At 53.2% G+C, this 22,933-nt stretch overlaps 5 protein-coding genes across 5 annotated transcripts; 3 read left to right on the top strand and 2 right to left on the bottom strand.

The window, feature by feature from the left end:
- Window positions 1–1,998: 1,998 nt before the first annotated feature.
- T069G_07388 (AMP-binding enzyme domain-containing protein) lies at window positions 1,999–4,651 on the top strand (the record flags this gene model as incomplete). The annotated part of the gene is made up of 7 exons (XM_056174598.1): window positions 1,999–2,050; window positions 2,140–2,163; window positions 2,281–2,307; window positions 2,524–3,686; window positions 3,789–4,049; window positions 4,116–4,520; window positions 4,589–4,651. 7 exons carry the CDS (start codon window positions 1,999–2,001, stop codon window positions 4,649–4,651), a joined length of 1,995 nt encoding a protein of 664 aa, XP_056028177.1.
- Window positions 4,652–7,123: 2,472 nt separating this feature from the next.
- T069G_07389 (metallo-peptidase family m12 domain-containing protein) lies at window positions 7,124–9,613 on the top strand (the record flags this gene model as incomplete). The annotated part of the gene is made up of 2 exons (XM_056174599.1): window positions 7,124–7,190; window positions 7,272–9,613. 2 exons carry the CDS (start codon window positions 7,124–7,126, stop codon window positions 9,611–9,613), a joined length of 2,409 nt encoding a protein of 802 aa, XP_056028178.1.
- A 513-nt stretch (window positions 9,614–10,126) lies between these two features.
- On the bottom strand, window positions 10,127–10,868 carry T069G_07390 (uncharacterized protein; the record flags this gene model as incomplete). Its single annotated transcript, XM_056174600.1, has 2 exons — window positions 10,127–10,291; window positions 10,401–10,868. 2 exons carry the CDS (start codon window positions 10,866–10,868, stop codon window positions 10,127–10,129), a joined length of 633 nt encoding a protein of 210 aa, XP_056028179.1.
- Window positions 10,869–12,011: 1,143 nt separating this feature from the next.
- On the bottom strand, window positions 12,012–14,493 carry T069G_07391 (lisH domain-containing protein; the record flags this gene model as incomplete). The annotated part of the gene is made up of 6 exons (XM_056174601.1): window positions 12,012–12,050; window positions 12,129–12,563; window positions 12,637–13,794; window positions 13,966–14,126; window positions 14,229–14,245; window positions 14,441–14,493. 6 exons carry the CDS (start codon window positions 14,491–14,493, stop codon window positions 12,012–12,014), a joined length of 1,863 nt encoding a protein of 620 aa, XP_056028180.1.
- A 4,866-nt stretch (window positions 14,494–19,359) lies between these two features.
- Window positions 19,360–20,530, top strand: T069G_07392 (eukaryotic integral membrane protein (DUF1751) domain-containing protein; the record flags this gene model as incomplete). The annotated part of the gene is made up of 2 exons (XM_056174602.1): window positions 19,360–19,736; window positions 19,822–20,530. The coding sequence occupies 2 exons, from the start codon at window positions 19,360–19,362 to the stop codon at window positions 20,528–20,530; spliced, it is 1,086 nt and encodes a 361-aa protein (XP_056028181.1).
- Window positions 20,531–22,933: the final 2,403 nt, after the last annotated feature.

Consider the following 22,933-nt stretch of genomic DNA (forward strand, 5'->3'; position numbering starts at 1 on the left):
GGGCAGCGCATGGACACGGCAAAGTTCCTGGAGCAGAGTAGCATCGAAGGATCTAAGGCCAACCAACCACCAACAACGGCCAGTCCCCCTTTTTGCCTATTTTACTCTGTACTGTTGGTGATTTGCAACATTCTTTCTTAGTCAGGTTCTGTCTCCTTTTCCCGTGCTTTGGCTACTCGTACAAGATGGCAACGGGCGGATATCTCGGGAACAAGCAGGAGAAAAAAGACGTCCAAGCACCTATCTAGTGCACGCAAGTAGTGGATCTGATATTGCAAAAGCCGGGATGCGGGCCAAATTTCCCATCCGTGATAAATGATGGGAGAGGAACCCCTCGGTGATCCAAGGCAACCCATGGTAGTAGCACGGAATGGAACTCCATACTGTAGCTCTGGTGTTAGATGGGGGCATCGCTTATTCACCTTGTCCGGGATGCATGCAGCTAGCATGTGCGCATCGTGGGTAGGCAATTTCAGCGCTCACGGCCATTGGCGGCCGCTGCCTGATAGACGGCATGCGTCTGCAAGGAGCTGCAAACTCTTTTGCTAGCACTTTTACATACAGGCGGAGACGGCGGCATCAGCAGCCAGAATGACAATTACGTATTGACATGTACGAGCACCGAGTGAGCGTGATTATATGAGACATCAGCTTGAGCACGAGAATGAACGGGAAATCCAGGGCTCTCAATGGCAAGAGACCCGAGGATAAGGTCGAATATGTCTCGTGGCCCCTCGGACGACAGGCGCCGGCAACATGGCAAATGACGAGAGACGAGAGACGCAACTCACCAGGACGAGCAGCTAAACCGAACCCTTCCAGGCCGGTTTCATATGACTCGTGGGGCTTGTCACTGAACACGGAAATGCTTCTTCTGGCGCTTCGGGGCAACGGAGCTGTTGATACCCCACCCGGCCCATCGGGACATGCGCCGCTTGTAGGGCAAAGGCTTCACCAGCAGAAGCGGTGCTTGACCCGTTGCAGATACGCAGTGCGTGGCGATGGTTTCCCAAAAGCGCATAGAGGTGGCAGGACAAGCCGCTAGGGATTCTGGGGGACTTTGGGGAGTGAGGAGTGAGCCTGGGGAAAAGTACGGGGGAAGAAACGGCCGGCGTCGTGGCGAGTAGATACGGTACCGTGGTGTACCGAGTACATGGAGAGAGAGGCTGCTGTAAGCCCTCGCTCGTCTCTCTCCTCACCAGCCTCGCCTCGAGATGGACAGCTCTCCGGACCAAGCACGAAGACTACATGCTAACTAGACATGGTACCTGGACACGAAACCCAGCTACAGACAGCATTGCCGTTGTCGCGATCCACTATTAATGGCAGGTTCCTAGGTGCAACGCCGTGTCGAGATGGAGAATGGTGGTGGTATTAGTATGGGCGGCTCCATACCAGACAGGTAAGGGTCAAGTAGGTTGACAAGACTAAAGTAGTGAGCGACAATGGAGTACGAGTCCAGTCTGGTATTACCACACACCAGACAGCATCCTCAAAGCTATCCCCAGAACGCCATCTCCCTGGACGGCACTGGAGAATCGCCTCCACCATCTTATAAAGTCATCCAAACCCCCTCCGCTCCGCCGCCTCCTGTCCTCTCCTCTCTTTGTTGCTCTTGCTCTTGACCATCTCACCCTACGTCACGAAGAGGCAAACACCAAAGATTCAAAGAGCGTCCAGCTTCTCTCTGCCTTTGTCCGGCATCTGCTCTAGTTGCTCCCCATCCTCGAGCCCTTTGCGACTCGAACCGGGACAACGACTCCGTTTACCGACTGTTGCTATTTGTATCGCATCGCATCGCAACAGCTTCGCTTTGTTGGGGGGAAAATATCCATCCACCGCAACGTAGCACCAAAGTACTCTGGACTTGAAAAGCTACCCCGCACCCGGTCGCATTTCTACAGCGCTTCCTTCTGCTCTACCCCTCCAAACCTCTTTTCTACCTCTTTTCCCGCTTCGGCACACACAAACCACACAAACTCTTCAACAACCGCAGCCATGGCCGACAACCAGGGAGTAGTCGTGGAAGCCCACGAGATTGAGACTTTCCGTAAGGACTTCTTTGCGCTCCGTGCTTTTGCTTTTTTTCTCTTTTTTTTCTAGCCATTCCAAGCCGATGCTAACCTGTGCGCCCAACAGAGCCTCCTCAGAAGATGTTCGCAAGTATGTTGCCCGCTAGCCGCTCCTCGAAATCTCCGATAGACAGCCACCCCTACCCTTTTTAGTCGCGTTTGGCACCAGATCCAGCTGACATCTTTTTCTCTCTCACCCATTTGACAGAGCACCCCGGCAAACCCCACATTGCAAGTGAGTAAACCGTTTTCCTAAACACCTCAAAGAAGCTGCCCCGTATCTGCACCGGTCTCGGCGCAGTCCGCGGGGGGCAACCCGGACGGCCGGAATTGCGTCAAATCAACGGCGCGTTTTTTCCGCCTGTCCGGTCGGCCGGTGCAGCTTACTACTACGGTCACGCAATCGAGACTATCGAGATGTTGATTGCTGACAATGCTTGAAAAACGATAGGCCTTGAGGAGTACCAGAAGCTCTACAAGGAGTCCATCACCGAGCCCAACAAGTTCTGGGGCCGAACAGCTCGCGAGCTGCTTTCCTGGACCCGCGACTTTGAGACCGTCTCTGCCGGCAGCCTCGCTGAGGGCGATATCAAGTGGTTCGTAGAGGGCCAGCTCAACGCCTGCTACAACGCTGTCGACCGCCATGCTTACAAGGACCCTAACCGCGTTGCCATCATTTACGAAGCTGATGAGGTCGACGATGGCCGCAACGTCACCTACAGCGAGCTTCTTCGCGATGTCTCCAAGGTTGCTTGGGTCCTGAAGCAGGCCGGCATCAAGAAGGGCGACACCGTTGCCATCTACATGCCCATGATTCCCGAGGCCGTTGTCGCCATCCTGGCCTGTGTCCGTATCGGTGCCGTCCACTCCGTTGTTTTCGCCGGTTTCTCCGCCGACGCTCTCCGGGACCGTGTCCTTGATGCCAAGTCCAGATTCGTCATTACTTCCGATGAGGGCAAGCGAGGTGGCAAGTTCATTGGCACCAAGAAGATTGTCGACGATGCTCTGAAGCAGTGCCCCGACGTCAGCAACGTTCTTGTCTACCGCCGCACCGGCGCCGATATCAACATGGTTCCTGGCCGTGATCTGTGGTGGCACGAGGAGGTCGAGAAGTGGCCCAGCTACATCGCCCCCGAGCCCATGAACTCTGAGGATCCCCTCTTCCTTCTCTACACCTCTGGCTCTACCGGAAAGCCCAAGGGTGTCATGCACACCACCGCCGGCTACTTGCTTGGCGCCGCCCTGACCGGCAAGTACGTCTTCGATATCCACGACGGCGACCGCTACTTCTGCGGTGGTGATGTTGGTTGGATTACTGGCCACACCTATGTCGTTTACTCTCCCCTGCTCTTGGGTGTTTCCACAGTCGTCTTCGAGGGCACACCTGCCTACCCCAACTTCTCAAGATACTGGGACATCATTGAGAAGCACAACATCACTCAGTTCTACGTTGCTCCCACCGCCCTGAGACTGCTCAAGCGAGCTGGTGATGAGCACGTCCGCGGCAACTTCAAGTACCTGCGAACTCTCGGTTCCGTCGGTGAGCCCATCGCTGCCGAGGTCTGGAAGTGGTACTATGAGATTGTTGGCAAGGAGAGCGCCCACATTGTTGATGTAAGTTCTAACAATCCCGAAAATCTTGATTCCTGCCAGCCTGGGTGGAAAGGGGATAAAAACCCCACCAAAAAGAAGGTAATACTAATAGACGACTTACAGACTTACTGGCAAACCGAGACTGGCTCCAACGTCATCACACCTCTGTCCGGTATTACCCCCATGAAGCCCGGCAGTGCTTCACTACCATTCTTCGGCATTGAGCCCGCCATCATTGACCCTGTCTCTGGTGAGGAGCTCCACGGCAACAACGTTGAGGGTGTCCTTGCTTTCAAGCAGTCATGGCCCAGCATTGCCCGTACCGTCTATGGTAGCCACAAGCGATACCTGGACACCTACCTGCACGTCTACAAGGGCTACTACGTAAGAACCCCCAATGTTTGCAGGCGTTCTAAGAGTAAACATATATCTAACATGGAGACATAATAGTTCACTGGTGATGGTGCCGCTCGTGACCACGAGGGATTCTACTGGATCCGAGGACGTGTCGATGACGTCGTCAACGTCAGTGGTCACCGTCTCTCCACTGCCGAAATCGAGGCTGCCCTGATTGAGCACCACTCTGTTGCCGAAGCCGCCGTCGTTGGTGTTTCCGACGAGCTGACTGGCCAGGCTGTCAACGCCTTCGTCGCTCTCAAGGATGGCAACGAGAGCACAGATGCGCTCCGCAAGGAGCTCGTCCTGCAAGTCCGCAAGAGCATTGGCCCCTTTGCCGCCCCCAAGGCTGTCTTCATCATTGGAGATCTCCCCAAGACTCGAAGTGGCAAGATTATGCGTCGTATCCTGAGAAAGGTGCTGGCGGGTGAGGAGGATCAGCTTGGTGATGTTTCAACGGTAAGCCATTACTCCCCCTTCTCCTTGATCTAGGGAAAGACTCGGTGTAACTAATCATCCTCCTTCAGCTGTCCGATCCTTCAGTCGTTGATAAGATCATCGCCACCGTCCACGAGGCTAGGGGAAAATAAATTAAGTAAATAGCAATTTGGGAGTCAGCAGGATTTGTTTTTCGCATTTAGCTTGTCAGTCGATACAATTCGGATAGGAGACAATGTCCGTCGGAGGTTAAAAAACCAGGGTAATATGGGGGGAGAACTCTTTGGGATGAAGATACGACATGGGATAGCATTTTGATATCTAAGACGACGAATCCAATTTTTTACGTTACACTGATGGCGGATTCTCTTGTGATACAGACTGGATGATGCTGATAAGGCGAGAGTTCAAGGCTTGACGAGAGTTCCACTCGCTGAGGAATCAGCAAAGGACGCGCGTACTCTTCGGCTAGTAAGACGTTAAAGTACGTGTAGCTTGCAAATAAGGTTCGATGCATGCATGGGAGTTGAGTTGTTCGACGCAGTTTCTGCCAAGGAGAGATTTGTAAACGCGAATCAGAAGTACAGCCGGTACGGGGCATGTATGGCCTGGGTACATCTCCGCCTAGGTATCCAAGCGAATGTAAGGGATAGTGTTGAGCACACACTATCTGACACTTTTTCATCCGATAATCGTTGCTCAATGCGCCACCGATTCGGGAATGGAGTCGAGCCAAGACTGACAATGCAGCACAGCCTGGAAACAAGACCCACGCCGACGATTCCGGGAGATGCAACACTAAGACATTGGAAGTCGAATCTGCGTTTGTGTAAAGTAGTACATGCGAAAGGGGGGGCTTGTATCTGTGTGGGCGGCGGGTTTAGTGCAGAACAAGTCTGTGATGGTGGTGATGGGCCGGGTTTAGTGTAGAACAAGTTTGTGAGATATCCGGCGTAAATCACACAGGCGGCCTCACAGAACAGCAAAAACTGGAGTAAAAAGAGCCGGGAGTAAAGAGGGGAGTTTGGGCTAAAAGCCGAGAGATTGGGTAGTTTTTCGTGAAAGAAGAAAAAATGTTGGTTCGAAATGGTCAGCGCCAAGACAAAAGGCGTCGTCATGGGACGAGGGCGCTGAGATTCGGGGATTCTCGTTGGTTGGATCGGGGCTGCAAGTCTCATCGGGGCGAAGCGTGATGAGGACATTCTACATACGATTCAGGCAGTAGAAGGTCTTTGTCTCTTGTTAGAGGATTCCATGTCTGCTTTGCTGTATCCATATTCGCGATGATGATGATGATGATGATGATGATTTTTACTGTGTGTAATTAACATCTCTGGCGGTCAAGGGCCGCACGGGGCGGGTTTTTTCCTTTTTCTTGGCCAAGAGTGGCTCAGCCCTCCTTATACGAGTTATGAGGGTGAGAAATGGGGTGACGGGATGTGTTTTACGATGTCGAGACGAGATGAGTTTATTTTAATCCTTATTCTTTTTTTCTCGGTTAACGGAGATGCCCGTTATCGATAGATAAATGCTGGCTCTTTAGAGATACAAGATCAGATTCTCTTACACAACATTGATCTACTGTCTGCATCGAATAGTTTTGCACGTTTCCAATGTCTCTAGTCTCTGATACGAAACAAGCGCTTCCATTGCCGCAGTGTTTCCGGCTCTTGTAACACGGACTCTATAATTGGGTCAGCAGGGATTCATGGTCAGAGAAGGCGAGTGACACGAGCGGAGCTGCAGGGATGCCCCAGGGAGTTTCAGGGTATCGCAGTATGCATAACAGCGCCAGTCGATGTTAAAAAGTTGGAGGCCTGTAGAGGCGAGGTATGGAAACAAAATCACCACCTGCATCACCTGCAGTCACAACCGAGACACGCAATACTAAATGGATGACGTCGGGAAGAAGAACAGAACAGAATAGGCATCAAGTGACAACGCCCGCATCGTAGACCACAGTAGATAGCAATATTGGAGAAGACAAAATAATAACCGGCCTTAGTGTTGCATAGCCACGCTGCGAAACAGACTTGAAATCAAAGCACCCAAACGCCAAGCAGCCCTGCCTGTCATCAACCACTAATTTGCACGAGTCTAGCGCTGCTCAGTGGAGGCTTAGTGGGCCCTCAGCGCCCCCCAGAAGCTGCCAAGCTGCCGCTGCTAGCGACTCTTGTTAGTTCTAGCTGTCTTCTACCTACAGTAAGGTTCAACCGCCATCTGATGTTTGGTTTTGAGGCTTTCCTCCATCCTTTCTTTCTCTCCGCCTTCACCACATTATCGCCCTCTTTGTTCCTCCTTCATTGTCCCGGCCTCCGTCCGCGGCGCGCGCTTCCCCACCTCCGGGGCTTTCGTTTTCATTCCCTTTTCCTTTGGTCTCGTCGGCTTTTTCTTTTTTGTTTCCCTTCGCTGCATCTCTAAGTCCGATCGTTGTTCTGCGCCACGCTGACAGACGCAATCGCTTCTTGGCTTTGTCTTTGTTCTCTGGTTTAAGTTAAGAGACAGTCCGGTTCGGTCATCTGGATGGCCTGTTTGCGATAACACAGCTTTCCCTCTTTGCTTCTACTCTATTACGTCCCGCCTATATCGCTGGGGGGCCGTGTAGATATACCCACCCCGCAGCTATGGTTGCGCTCCGGCCTCTTCTGGCCGCTTTTGCTAGCACTGCCTTGTTAGCCCAGTCCACGATTGGTATTGTTTGCTCCTCCAACATAACCTGTTGCTCTCTTGACTTGACTGGTTCCCATTTACTGACGTTGGCCCCGGCTGTAGCGCATTCGTTGAAGAGGAGTCCTCTCAACTACGTGTCTGTCATTGACAATGTCAAGATCCACACACCTGCCGGTCGAGTTCATTCGCATTCCGACTTCGACCTGACCTTCTCCTTCAACGAGGGAGAAGAGAGAGTCCGACTATCGCTTCACCCGAACCACGATATCCTCCACGATGACTTTGAGGTGACGTTTCTCGACTCGGAAGGAAAGGTCAAGTCGAGAGAAAAGGTGGAACGTGCCGAGCACAAGGTCTACCGAGGCGACGCCTTTGTTGAACGTCCTGGCGAAGATGGCTGGTCCCTTGGTGGATGGGCGAGGATAACGATGCACCGCGATGGTAAACATCCGGTATTTGACGGCTCTTTCCGCATTGACGGCGACAACCACCACATCCATACCGGCTCCAAGTACAACAGCCTCAAGACCGGAGACGATCCTCTCCCTTCATATTGGGAGGAGATACAAGATCACGATGAAGTCATGGTTATATGGCGTGACTCTGATGTTCAAGGCTCCCAGAGTCGCGAAGACCTGAAGCGCGACGTCTCGAAGCCGTCAGACTGCATCTCAGACTCGCTAAACTTTAACAACCAGTTTGACCTGGAGCTGAGGCGATCAACTGGGCTTCGAGGGATTGACCCGAGAAGCCTGTTCGGCCGCCAAATCGATGGAGGCTCCGGTGGTAGTGGCCAGGATCTCATTGCGAGTATTGGAGATACAGCTGGATGCCCTACTACCAAGAAGGTTGCGTTGGTCGGGATTGCTACTGACTGTACTTATTGGAACGGCTTCAACTCTTCCGAGGATCTTAGGAGAAATGTCATCGGCATAGTTAACCAAGCCTCCCAAGTCTATGAAAACTCCTTCAAGATCTCCTTGGGCATCAGAAACCTGACGGTCCTCGACCGTGGCTGCCCAGGCGCACCCTCCACTGCCACACCCTGGAACGTGGATTGCCAGGCCAACACCACCATTAGCGACCGGCTGAACCTCTTCTCTGCCTGGCGCGGTAGATCTCTCGATGGTAATGCCTACTGGACTCTGTTGACTACGTGTCCCACAGACTCGGCTGTTGGGTTAGCCTGGAGGAGCCAGGTATGCCGTCAGGGGTCGGGGACCAGTTCGGACGGGCAAGGGAACAACGAGACCGTCGCTGGCGCCAATGTCGTCGTGCGAACTTCGACAGAATGGCAAGTGTTTGCTCACGAGAGTGGACACACTTTTGGAGCCGTCCATGACTGTACAAGCTCTGCTTGCCCCGTAAGCCAAACATCACAGTCGTGCTGTCCGCTCAGTGCCAGCACCTGTGATGCTGGGGGCCGGTACATCATGAACCCTTCGACTGGCACCGGCATCACCCAGTTTTCCCCGTGCAGCATCGGCAACATCTGTTCTAGCCTCAAAGCTGCATCTCTGTCAAGCTGCCTAACAGATAACAGGAACGTACCAACCATTACAGGTAGCCAGTGTGGCAACGGTATTGTCGAAGAAGGCGAAGAATGCGACTGTGGTGGCACCCAGGGCTGCCAGAACAACACATGCTGCAACCCCACGACTTGCAGGTTTACGAACAACGCCGTATGCGACCCGTCCAACGAAGACTGCTGCACCGACCGGTGCCAATTCGCATCCTCGTCAACGGTATGCCGTCCCAGCACTGGCGAGTGCGACATTCAGGAGACGTGTCCAGGCACTGCAGCCAGGTGTCCTGACGACCAGCACAAGGCAGATGGCGACACTTGCGGCAGCGGCAACGGCCTCCAGTGCGCTTCGGGCCAGTGTACATCTCGCGATAGGCAGTGCCAGGCTGCCGTTGGTACCACGGCCGACAATAGCTCGACGACTGCATGCCCTGATACACGAGGCAGCTGCACTGTTTCCTGCTCGAACGGACAATCTGCTTTTGGGCAGCGTCAATGCCTCTTGTTTGGCCAGAACTTTATCGATGGAACGCCCTGCGGTGCCGGCGGGCACTGCTCCAACGGATCATGCGAAGGCACATCGACGTCTCGGGAGATTAGAGACTGGATCGATAGTCACAAGCAGATTGTCATCCCCATCGCCGTCGTCGTTGGAATTCTGCTTATCATCGTAGTGGCGAGCTGCATCATCAGCTGCTGCCGCCGGCGAAGACGCGCAGTGCCCAAGACTTCTTCACCCCCGTCGGCAGCATGGACGCAGTGGGGAAACAACCAGAGCCGCGGACCGGGGCAACAGTTTGGCGTAGCCCAACCTCAGTACGATCCGCCGCCGCCGGCCTATGGCCAACAGCAGCAGCCTCCGGAATACGGACAGCCGCCGAATCAGGGGTGGAGGCCGAGAATAGAGCGGTATGCCTAAAAGTGTTGCGCACATATCAGTTGTCTTTTATTCAGTTGATTGATTGTCTCTTTGTCTTATCATCCAATATGGAGGTTTTGTCTTTTCTGTATGGGATCTGGAACAGCTTGGGATAAGACTCTCGTTTTGTTTTGGCTTGGAAAGATTACACGCATGCTTGGAAACTTGTTGACGGCGTTTTTTTGTGGTGTGGGTGCCATTTTAATGACGACTTATGAAAGAGGGAAACAGGGCTGTTTTGGTTTTTTCTTGGGATACATACAGCTGATACATACATACCCATCGTTACAAAGATGTTGAGATTTGAAGTTTTTGTCTATAACAGCTGCTGAATCTGGATCGTGGGGCATTGCAAATAGGAAATGATTTTAATTGAATAGCTTGAAAAGAAAGGAGTCGTTAATAGTTATGGATCCAATGCCATGGTCATAAAAGTTCATAATCCGCCGTGCTAAAAAAGAGAGAGTAAAGAGAAAAGAGCAAGAGCAAGAAGAGCATAAAGATTCAGGCCCATCAATCATCCTCCAGGTCCATGTTATTAACAGCCTTTCGCGTCTTGACGTGCCTCTCCCGCGCCACCGACAGGGTAGTTTTGAAATGCGCATTGTTCCGCCAATCCGCCTCGTCTTCGTAGCCGCACATCATGGCCGTGAAGCGCAGCCTCTGGCTTGCGAGGCTCTGTAACCAGCCATTCATTAGTATCAGCATGGCTTCTTATAGTGATTTGAGCTGAAGAAGATAAAAAAAGCAAAGTAAAAGTGAAGGCGTTATGAGTGGTTATACGTACATCATTTGAAGTGTTGGCATACATCATCAGCTGCTCAGGGCGATCCAGCACAGCAAGAGCATAAGCTCTACGCTCGCGCGTCTCGAAAGCTTCCGATTTACAGCTGAAAATGGACGAAGTAGTCGTTTTGCTAGCATCGTCAAAGTCATCATCATCATAGTCATCCTCTTCCTCCTCCTCTTCCTCCAACTCCTCCATCTCCTCCAAATCCTCATCGTCATCAGCCTCCTCATCCGTCAAGTCGTCCTCATGCTTCTTGTACGCGTTCTTCCCGCGCGCCTGCCGATCCCGCATGCTCGCCGACACGAGCGTCGGAAACGTCTTCTTCACGGCGACGCGCCTCCGGGGCTGCGGGTTTTGAGCTTGTTGTTGCTGGTGGTAGTGCTGGTGCAGCTGGTGCATGAGGTGCGACTCTTGGAGCTGCTGCTGGTATTGCTGGTTGATGTTTGCTTGTTGGGCAGCAGACATTTTGACTGGGTTTCTTGAAGGGACGTATTTGGTGTCCTTTTCAACAATGCGCGCCTGAATTCAATGTGTGTCTGTTTTCTTTTATTTCTTTTAATGCTTGGTTTGGAAATCGACAAGTTGCGCTGGCTGTCATTCAAGTTGTCGTTGGAACAAAAGTGGTTGGGCGGAGGATGAATGAGGTTAGCAGTGTCAGGTTTGCCGCGCCTAGTGGCGATTTGCTCCATGGTCTTTTATTATCCGCTGAGCCTCAACACACAGACCCCGCCTTCCAATAAGAATTCACTCAATAAGACACATCCCGATATATTGCACATAACGTGAGACTGTACTTATTATTTCCATCTTGCATCAACCCCATCACAAAGTCTTCACCACGCAAAAGCGGATTGATTAGTAACTGGGGACGCTGTCCCTCGATAGATTGATAGTACTCTGCAGATTTTATTGTACAAGAAGCAGTCGCACTATTCGCCGACCTGTTCAAACAAGTGTAGACACAAAGTAGAAAATACCCCGGCTGCCTCCCCCTTTCTCCGTCCCTCGCCTCCTCCCGTTTGCCTTGGACCCGAAAGAGAGAGTAAAAAGCAAAATAAAAGCAGATAAAAGCAAAGATGAAATAGATAAAATGAAATAACACCACTCGTTACTCCGTACGTCCGTTTTATCCCTGTCCCTTCATTCGAGTGTATCCGCGTAGTCAAGATGATTAGCATAGTCCAGCTTTCCCCCCGGCTGTCCAGATATATCGTGGTTCGTGACCAAAAAAAGAAAGTGTAACGGGGAATGCTGGTAAACAAAAGGGATTGAAGCGCAGAGCTATTCGAGCCCCAGCGTTTGAGTTCGCGGCACCTCACCTCCCCCACATCCTTTTGACCATCTTTTGTTCCAAAAAGAAGAATAGAGAGAGAGAGAGAGAGCAAAAAAAGAAAAGAGAAGAGGGTCCGCTGTCGAGATGAACCAGATCATGTCGCAGCCCCGTTGTCATGTCGCGCCATCCGCCGATACCGTTTTGTTTTCTAGAGGTTGCCGTATCGTCTATCACGGCTTCACCTAGAGTCGCTCAATCCATTCAACATCACTAAAAATATTATATGCGTTCGCCGTAATGCGTCTGCGTTCTCGTATCCTCAGCGGCAGTGGTTTCTATCCACTGTTATTACCACTGAAGCTGATAATGGCAAGCTATTCAAAAATGGTTAGCATGGCTTGTCCACCAAACATCTCTTACCCTCTCCTCTGTTTGGTACATGTAACACTTACACGACTGTTTGCGCCGTAAGCAAGCTTCTGGCCGTCCTTGTCCCAGCACAGGCAGTGCTCATCCTCTTCTTCGGAATCTTGATTGCTCTTGAGGTTCTCTAGCTCGTCCTTGGACGGTCTCCAAATGGCCCGAGGCACGGTATGGCTGTCGACCTTCCATATCAAGACACTTCGTGGCGTGGCCCCTGCGATAAAGGCTCCGTCTGGCGTAAAGGCGAGCCGTACGACTGGCAGGTCCATTGTGAAGAAGCATTTCGGTTTGCTTTGGGGTTTTCTAGCGTTCCAAATCAGAATGGCGCCGTCCTCTCCTCCAGTGGCGATTAACCGCTCGTCATCCGGTCCGGATCGGTCTGGCGGCAGGGGTTGCCAAGCCATCGTTGTGATTGACCCTTGGTGGGCTGATATTGACCGACGTTGTCCTGATTCATCCCACAGCTGCACGTACATGATTAGTATCTCTAATTCCAGCGCTCACATTTTTTTCGTTCCTCCGATTGTTGTAACTTACATCCAAAACGCCCTTGTCACTTGAGGTGGCAACGAGCTGGGATCGTGGGTCAAACAAAACTTGGGCAAAGTGATCATCCTCCTTTGTCTCAAACTTTCGGGTTCTCTGAATGGCCGTCTCGCCCACGCTCAGGCATTCAAAAGTGCCGGCGCCGCAAATCAAAAACTCCGAGTCACCCGTCCATGTTGCGTCCAAGCCCGTATCGAGACTGTGGCCCGGGAGGAGATACCGAAAAGACTTGTTAGAGCCTATTGAGTGCACCGTCACCAGTGTGTCGACCTTGTTCTCTGGGGAAATGGCGAGCAGCGCCGTGTTGCTAGGGTTCCATAGCAGCTTGACAATGGGCGGCTCCGATACGTCCAGGGACTGAACAAGCTCACCGCCGGCAGACCACAGGTGGATGGCGGCACGAGCTCCTCCGCAATCGCTGGCCACGGCAATGGAGGCGCCGTCCGATGTCCAGGCCAGCGCCGTCACCGTCGTCGACTTTGGAGAATCGGGATCTAGCAAGGCGTGGGCGTGGGGTGACACGTGATGATGCTGGCCGTGGTCAGTTGCTGTGGCACGCGAAACGGTCCAAACACGGGCTAGCGCATCGGTCCCAGCAGCCGCGAGGATTGATGGGTCTTTCGGGTTCCACTCGCACTGCAGCAGAATGGGAGTGTTTTCAGAGGCAGAGCCAGCTGGGGAGGGCGAAGGCGCTGTTTCAGTGGCGCAGTCGTCCATGAGGCGGATGAAGGTGGTGCCGGCAAACAGCTGCTCAACCTTGTCGACCTGCGTGCCTTGCTCGGGTCCCTCCGTCCGCACAATCGGCAGAGGAACCTGCTCTCCTTCCAGTGGAGATGGATAGGCGTGGTTATCGTGCAGGCTCTGGTCGTCATCGGCGTGGTGGCTGTCTTGCTGGTCCACATCCATGGGGGTGCTGACGGTGGCTGCATCGGATTTGCTCTCGAAGCCGTTGCTGAGCCGTGGGCGCTTGGAGGGCGACCCATTGGGCAGAGAGTTGTGATTCCGTTTTCGCGACAGCTCTGCCTCGTCGTCCTCCTCTCCGGGTGCATCTTCGTCGTCCTCCTCCATCTTTGCCGGCGGCTGGACTTCTAACGGCCCAAAGATGCCGTTGCGCAACGCCTCGGCTTGTGCGGCCGCATCTTCAGGCATCTGCAGCCGAATTGGATGGTTAGCCAAGGGGGGAAAAAAGGAAGTGGGAGAAGCGACCCGCGATTGGCGCACAGGCGGCCCCCAAGCCCAATCGCGAACGGGCAGGGAAATCAATCAAGAAGAGCCGGCAGACATGAGAAATCGTAGCAAAACGTAAAAATCATGGCGTACCTGACGGCGTGAGTGCTCTCGCTCGAGAGCATAGTAGATAAGGCCGCTGTTGACGACGGACACTAGAGCACGGCCCTTGACATGGCGCGCAAAATCAAAGTCCCGTTGCGGCTCCTTGACGTGCCATTCCTTCTGGAATTTGGCGGCTGTTTCTCTGTAGTCTGGAAAAAAAAAAAAAAAAAAAGTAATTCACAGGTTAGATTCTATGCTTGGTCCAGTCCTACGAGGAGTAGAGAGGGAGAATGCTATGCGATTCCACGTACTGCCTTCAAGCAAATACCTGCGCAAAAAGGGTCAGCAAAAAGCGTGAGTGGCAACGAGGCCTCTTTGGACCAAAAAACGCCAGGGCAAACGGCGAAACTGAAGGTAAGGATTGGGCTGCGGCGGGAGTTCGTTGGGGGGTTCGCTGGGCTGGGGCAAAAAACGAGCACAAGGCTGATAGAGGCCACGGGCGTTTGAGGGCGCTGGGACGAACCTCCAGATGAGAAAGTTGACTCGGTCTGAGTCGAGAAATTCCTTGAGGACCATGGTTTCCGGGGGGTCCAGATTCCGAGGGGGAAGCGCGCCAGCGAGGTGGCGGCAGTGTCACGGCTCGTCGTCGCAGGTGAGTGTGATTGTTGCAGCTATCGAGCAGCGCAGAGGCCCTGATGGGTAGCCGCCAGAGGGAAATCCGAATGGCAGGCTGGTGGTGAGAAGGAAGTGAGTGAGTGAAGATTCAAGAGAAGATGAATCGAATCCACAACTCGCCCACGGTCGGCAGAGACAAGGTACCTCTGCGTGCCTCTGTCGGTACATTGGCCCTGCCATGCCGCGCATGGAGTAGGCAGTACTTGCGGGCGGCGCTGCGAGTACCTGCAAAACCCGCCACAACCAGCGCCACCGCCCAGGTAACCATCCAAGTACTGCATACTTTGCACCGGCCCTTCAGCCCACGCCAGACTAACGGGCCTTGTTTGGAGAGCCCAGAAAGGCGAGGCGCCGAAGGAGAAACCTAGCCGGTGGACTGCGCTATAGCCGGCGCCAGACATCAATTAAAGACCAGACAGCCCTCTGCCAATTAGGTATGTATGTACAAGGTACCCAAGCCAAGGTCGCGCCCAAGGCATTCCCAAACCTAATGCTGGAGAGATCTCCCCCCAATCTGCCTCCCTACTGGTACTGGTGCTGGGTGCTGTACACGCGCTAGCCTTGCCATGGATGGGGGCTCAAATGCACACAAACGACCGCCTGCAGCATGACACTCTTCTCGCGTCCACCCCATGAGCATGAGCATGAGGCCAGAGGGCGGATGTTGCACAGCCTGAGCGTGTCCATTATGATACTTGCATTCTGTCTGTTGCTAACGTGAGCTCACAGGCAATGTCTAGCCTGGTGGCTTTTACCGTCGACATCGCAGAGGCGCTCCGGCTTATTTAGCACCAGGCCTTACTCCGTAGTAGGCAGCCCTTGAAGCCAAAACTGTCCCATCCGTCCATGGCAACGGATTACCTAACACAACTTGCCATGCTACCCTCCCAGCCTGTGAATACGGAGAGGTACCGAGCTGACGCCGCGGCATGTGTGCGACGTCCATGTACTGCTCCGTACTTGGCACTACTGCATCTAGTCGGCCACCAAAGTGGACTGGTCTGGCGCTAGATTGAGCATTCAAATCGTTGTGGAACGAGATAGCATGGCGGTAGGGCAACGGGAGAAACGGGGATTGGGGAGAACCCTAGGCCTTGGCCAAGCTGCCGAGACCTTTGACGGACCATCTAGACAATGAATCAAGGTACCCGTCACGGGGCTTCAAGTACGAGAGAACAATCAGAGACAGCCCAAGCGGCAGCCATGCTGTGCTCGCAAGCTTCATGTACATTCAAAGGACGTTTTTCGCCATCGAGAGGAACCAGTCTTTGCGGGGACCAGTTAGATTCGTCCTTGTCTGACGAGTGCGTGCATTTATCGGCAACGACGAAAGGTACAAGCTTCTAGTACAGTGCTACTGTGCTGTCACGTAACCCGGCTTCGACATGCGTGGCAGCGCCGCGTGCCATCTCCAAGAGGCGAATAAGGGCACGCAGATCGAGGGAGGAAAAGAAAAATTGCGTCCAGTTGTTAGCGTCGGTGGCGCCAACCGCTGCTCCTTCGTCAATCGCATCAATCAGTTCCATGCTTTCGCTGTGATGCCCTCGATCACCGTGTCTCTCCCTTGTCTCTGCGGACCAAAAAGCTTCTCCGTATTCAGAACATAGACAAGTCTCAGCAAGGGAGCCGCGCGGAAACGTTTCTATCCCGTAAAATCCGCTCCAGTAAGATTCGGTAAAACCCGTTTGGTCATGTCGTCACGGACTCGGTTAAAAAAAACGATAGCCCAAACCATTCGAACGAGTCCCTGCAAAGGGGGGAACCAAATTGCTTTTGTACTGTAGAGTGTACGGGGACAGATTGCTGAGGGTCCCCCCAGGATTACTAAGGCGGCTGCCAAGAGAGGATGGAAGCCAAAAGCAATTCATGCGGTGGCAAAGTGCGAAAGTCGGGCGGTCTTTTGTGCAGCAGCTCCGGGCTATCCCCATCACCAATCGAGATTCCGATCCAGGGCCAAAAGAAGCAGCTCGTTGTTTCGTTCCCCATCTGGTCGTTCTCGAGCCTCGCTTCCTTTCGCTCGTCTTCGTCCGCATGTTTCCTCCGGGCATTTCTGCCATCATGACGGTCGAGAGAAGACCCCAGAGCGCACCAGGGCTGCACAAACAAGCTGTGCTGCTGCAAGCTCAGGAATCTGAGACTGATTGCAGATCGGCTGGGCACTACTGCGGAAATGGAGACAAGGTCTCGTAACTCTCTCCAGTAGTACCTGGACATCCCGCGCCCCGCAGCCTGTCCTGTCGCCCAATTGTCCGTACTGCTGCCACGGGATCCCCTTGGATGCATCTGGGGCTCGTGAGAGGCCAGAAGAAAAGGCAACAGCTTTGCCTGTGCGCTCTGCGCTATGCGCTATGCGAGGAGAGAGCACATACTGTAGCTCCTTTGGCCAGCGCTTTGCTGACCAGAATCCTTTGTATCTCCGGCGCAAGAAAGAATCTTCCATGTCCTCTTCCTATGGCCTCGTCGATTACCTAACCTCCAAAAAGTGGTCCTGAATTTTAAGATTCAGTCTCACGCGCGCGCACTGACGGTTCCCCCTGGCAGCGTTTCGAGTCTGGAATTGGCAGCCCTCACAAAAAGCTTCCGTAGCGGCCAAGGATGGACAACGTGCTCTCCCAACTCCGACTCTTGGCCGGTCTCCTCCTCCCGCAGCAGCCTTGTGGACGACATCAGCGTCTTGGAGGGTGAGGTGACTTTATCGTCAGACTACGTGGCACTGGTCACAGGCGACAAAAGGGGCGGGCGGCGACGTTGTGTGGTGGTCCGCCTGGGAGGTGGCGCCGCGAGCTTGCCTGTTCCCCTTCATGCCTGTGAAATGCATCTGCACAGGGGTCGAAGGTGACGGCTGCGATGTGCGTGCCGGGGACAGGGGTGCGATGAGATGGCTGCCATGGCTTATTATAGCCCGGAGACGGTGGATGAGACGAGGGGGGATGACGGAGCCAAGCCCGGCCAGCGCATATATTTCGCGATGCATTCTTCAGTACGAGTACAAAGTACGATCACAGGTACGTCGATATGGATCGCTGGAGGCAAAGAAACCCCCAGTCTGAAAACTCTGAAGAAAAGGGCCTCGGCTGCGCTGAATTTCGCTTCGTCTGTCCCCCGAGAGACGTGTCGCGGTAAAACAAAACGCTGCATCCACATCCACAGCCCCCCCGAAAAAACTCCATCCAAGGGATTCCAAAAGTCAGCATCTTTGGTGATTGATGGATCCCTTAAGCTCGCCCCACACAGAACCCGCCCAGAGAACCGGCCATGGATTCGCAGACGAGGACAAGGACGAGGTACGTACCGATTACGCGACCCAGAACTTCTTCGAGGAACAAGAATCGTGAGGCAGGCTAATCAAGTCGCGGTTTCGGACGTGCATGTACGTCAAATGCACCAAGCTCTCCGTACAGATGGAGCACATGCACCTCGTACTTTGCACATGAGCTTGCATTGGCCTGCCACGGGTACAACGTCAATGTACTTTACTTGCAAGGTACGAGTACATGTACACACACAGCCCGCGAACCCACCAACCTTGACCTCCATGCCTGCGGGCTGTACATACAAACCGGTAGCAGCAACTGCGAGTGCCTTATGCTTAACCTTTTGGTACTCGTACCTTACCTGAGCCAACAAGTGATGGCATCCTCTCTTCGATGTTTTATTCCCAAGCAATGCCAAGAGCTTTGTGCAAACGTTGCTGAGAGGACTGATGCAAGGTCGGCTATTCCGACACTTGTCTCTACCCATCTGTTCGCCGCCAGGTTCTCGTTCGGGACGGCTTCTCCGCCTGTCTCTTGTGCCCCCGTGTTCCGTGACACATGTAACGTGTACCTGTCCCTGTACCCGTGCCTGTACAGAGCGGGAGCTTCGCACAAGGTCCCCCAATTGCGGGTTTTTGCACATCGGAACCCCACATGATGGCCAATTCAATTGCAGGCTGCCGAATCAAGCTGATGGACCCGATAGGAGGAAAGCCTGGTGTTCTAGCCGAGGTTCTACCTTTCGAATTGTCCACCGCTAAGTCATGCTTTTAGCACGAGGAGTACAGAGTATGGTCTCGATAGAGCACACTCAGATGATGAACAAGAATGGCGTGAGTAGAAATGGGCAGGCAAACTATGACGACCGCATCCACAAAGTCGCAGGATATGAGCGCTTTGCAATGATTAAAGAGGATCGATGCGGGTTACAAGGTTTGTCAGTTCTCAAGCCAAAATGCACTGATCCTAGTTCGTCATTTTGGCATACCGTCGCGCGGAGGTTCAAGGCCGTTCCCGCGCCAGCCACAAGAACTCAACTAGGAAATGCACGTCCAGCCTTAGTATGATGCAATACCATGAACAACTGCCAAGTATACAACATAGAAGCTATCAGGCAGCTCACAGATATCATAATGTCAAGAAAGAAGAAAATCGATATCCCATTTTCCTCGTAGTAATGGCTTCATCCGAGATCATACTTGCAGCTAGGAAAGATGCCAGTATCGTTGGTTGATGCCTGAGGCTAACAGTTTTGCGGCCAGTCGGCAGCTCCCGATCCAGATCCCTTTGCACACATAATCACAATGCTAGCATCCCTAGCATGGAAGCTGTCGCCTTGACCACAAAGCTGCGACAACGAATATCCGAGCGCACGCAAAGAGGACAGCAAAGCCTTGTTCCCGACTTGCCGTGCAGCTTCGCCTTGCCAAAACACCCCCCAGTTCAAATGACATCTGAGAAATCCCCGCGATAAACCGCCCCCATCCCGCATCCCGCATCGCATCCCGTCGCCATGCCCCCGCGAATAAACATCCCGCCAGTCACACGAGCCCTGCTCGGCACTCTGCTCTTCCAGTCGGTCCTGAGCGCCGCGATTAGGTATCGCCAGTGGTCCGAAGACACGGACATCGTCATCCCGTACTTGACGCTCATCCCACAGCTGTCTATTACCTACCCCTGGACTTTTCTGACGGCTTCCCTAGTTGAGGGCAACGTCTTTACGTTTGGCTTGGGCGCTGTGACCCTGTATCATGGCGGCAGATATCTGGAGAGAGCATGGTCGTCGGCAGACCTGGCCAAGTTTATTGCCATTGTTTCCCTGATTCCAAATGTCCTAACCTTTTTTACCATGGTCTTCTTCTTCACCCTGACCAGGAATCCTGACTGGACGTGAGTTCACACACACAGACATATATATCCCTGTTGCATGTTACTCTATGCAAGATGACTGCTAACACCCGATTTTTCCTGACAGCCTTACGGTCATTGGCGGCACCATTCCCTTCCAGATCGCTTTCCTCGTTGCCTTCAGCCAACTCATCCCTGCGCATACGGTAACGCTCTTCCGAGGAGTCGTCTCCCTCCGAGTCCCGAAGATCCCCCTCATTTACATCGGCATCGTCACCTTGCTCTCGTTCACACCGATACTGTCGCGCGCTGCTCTGTGGTTGGCCAACTTCAGCTTCCTCACCAGCTGGACATACCTACGATTTTTCAAGGTAGTCTTTCCCGACCTTGATTCGGCCCAGCCAGCGTCGCTGCGTGGTGACGCCAGCGAAACGTTTGCCTTTGCCGAGTTCTTCCCCGGACCTGTTAAGCCCTTTGTGGCTGCCGTTGCAGATCAGATCTACGGCATCCTTGTGGTGATTCGGCTCTGCAAGCCATCGGGACAGCGGGGCATAGCCACACGCCATGACAGCATCTCGCAGAGGGGGGCCCCGGGAAGTGCTCGTGCCGAAGCCGAGAGAAGGAGGGCCATCGCGCTCAAGGCGCTGGATCAGAGATTGAATGCAGCCACCGCCGCTGCTCGACAGTCGGCACCGGCTCCACCGCCAGCTTCTGCGCAGCCAACCGGCCCGCCCGTACAGGTTCAGCCCCAAGCAAGTGCTCAGACAGCTATGAAGTCTGAGCCAGGACCAATGCTCGGCGAGACCAAATTTGAGCCAGAGGAAGATGATTCATAGGAGAGTCTCGGGGGCGAGCCGCACATTCGTACGATGTAATGATATAAGTGATATCTTGATGTCGGTGGCGAGGGAACCAGGGGCGATGGCGTCACGAATCAAATGAAAATAATGATACCAGCGGATTGAATCGATGGAGAGTAAGTTGGCGCCTTGGTGTTGGTTGTCCTGGATCATGGGGTTAATTGTCTAGCCAGCACGTCAAGAATGAATCATGCCTTTGTTTGCCGTGTCGACGCCAAAACATGTCCGTTTTAGAATTGTATTTTTGAAGAGCACTACTCTCTGCTTGTCTTGGAATGGATACGAGACATGAGTGTTTTGTATTTGCAAGGCGTTTTGTTCGGATAGGAGCGGACACAAGCCTCGAGGGAAGCAAGTAGAAGTGCGGCGATTACTTGTTAATCAAATGATTGACTATCAGTTTAGCTGATTGGATCGGAGCAAGGAAGTAGCTTCGTTTGTCTCACAATGACATGGTACATGGTACAATATGCAACGGGAGCTCAGCCGCCGCTGGCATCTGAATGTATGTGGGAAATTAAGAGTTCCTCATGACACTCCTAGACTCTGATGCTTGCATGGATAATCTAAGATCAGATATCACAAACGCGTATATGAAGACGAGGTTGCAGAAATGACAGTTAATACCACATTGTATCGTATCGCACCACATCGTATCGCGTGGTAGTGCCACGATATCTAAACACGCTGGTGATTTGCTATAGAAGACTAGGAGCAGTCTTTCCTTTTTCCCTCCCAAGGACGGCACGGATCCAGCATCTCAGGCTAGATGCACATCACATACAGTTCCAGAGACTATCTGGAGAAGATATTAAAAGGGTGACATTAGAAAAAGGCGTCCATAGAGATACACACCCAGGGTGTAAAGCCACATGGTCTAGGACAGTAGTATCTAATAGCAATGAAATCCTACGACTAGCAAAAAAAAATGATTATTGATAGAATCACAAACCTACCCATCGTACGTGTCATGTCCTCTAGAGACCGTCGTAAACGAGTCCAACCAGAGGCAGCCAAACGCAAGAATAGGCATGGCGTCCTGAAACCAAACCCCAAAAAATCCCCCGCGCCCAAAACCTCAGCTACCCGGGCCTAAATACAATACACCAAACAGCCGCATATACATCCATACAAGGACACCTACAGTAATGTCCTAAAGCCGGGGCATGCATGAGTACAGTAGCACCCCGGATGGAGTAGGGGTGAAATTGTGGCTTGCTTGCTCTACCTTAGCTGTAGGTATTCCAGCAACATCGAGGGGGAGGGAAGCTAGTGATGGTGGCATTCTGATTCAAGAGGGTGTGCGTGTGTGCGTGTGTGTCCAGCTCTCTTGTTCAACGATGCAAAGGGGAGGAGGGGGGAAATAATGTTGCCGAAACAATTGCAGCTCTTGTGTGACCCGGCAAAGTTGATGCGTCGACTCTGGGGGGAGGGGATGCTCGTTGGGTCAGTCAGGCTATAATGCTGCAGCGGCTTATGACAGGCGGAAGTACTTGCATCACCATCCTCTTTTTTTCTTTTCGTCTCTTGTCAAGGCTACTAGGTTGCCCAAATTGTTTGCACCCCTGACGCTCATTCTGGGGGGAGTGGAGCTTGCGGCAGAGGCTGTGAGTTGCTTGTCTGGGGTTGATCATGGATTGCTACGCACAGAGTGTAGAGCTAGATTTGCTTCTTTTCAGCTTCACCCAGCTCAGACGGCGCTCTCACCATCTACCTGAAGAAATCGAACGGCCCAGAAACAGGTTCATGTACAGTCTCAGATAATTTGACAGTTAGGTAGGCCGATGATCAAACAGGCAGCGCAACTACCTAGTTTACTACACAGTTCGCGGCCCATCTAGGGTAGCGACAACGAGCCGGGCAGCTCGCGGACTGTTGGTGATAGTCCTTGGCCCGCCCGCCGTTCGTCGCCTCGCCTTGCGCAAGGGAGGGAGGGGCGTGCAGGCTGGAATCGCCGTGACACGAGAGTTGCCAACCATCGTCCAATGGCGAAACCCGAAGCACTGGGCCGCTGCCGGAGTCAGAAAAGAAAGCTGCAAAAGCAGGACAACGTTGCTGCTGCGTGCATTTACAGGACAGCAAAGGACGGACGGACGGGCTCACGTAGTGCAGAGCGAGAGAGGCTACAGGCAGGTTGCACAGCACAAGACGCCCACAGATGCCGGGTACACATGCAGTTACAGTACATACTCGTAGATAGATTGGCACGAAACATCGCAGTCAGGCGAAACCTGGCAAGTCGGACGTGCGGGAATCTGGGCTGGGCGGCTCGCCTTTGTTCGATGGGCGATGAAACTGGACAGGCCACAGCTTGCCCACAGCTAGTCCGGAAAGGGTGTTAGGCAGGCCTGTGTCTCTGGATGATGGATGGCGCGCTGA

The sequence above is a fragment of the Trichoderma breve genome, chromosome 4 (assembly GCF_028502605.1).
Source record: "Trichoderma breve strain T069 chromosome 4, whole genome shotgun sequence".
NCBI lineage: Eukaryota > Fungi > Ascomycota > Sordariomycetes > Hypocreales > Hypocreaceae > Trichoderma > Trichoderma breve.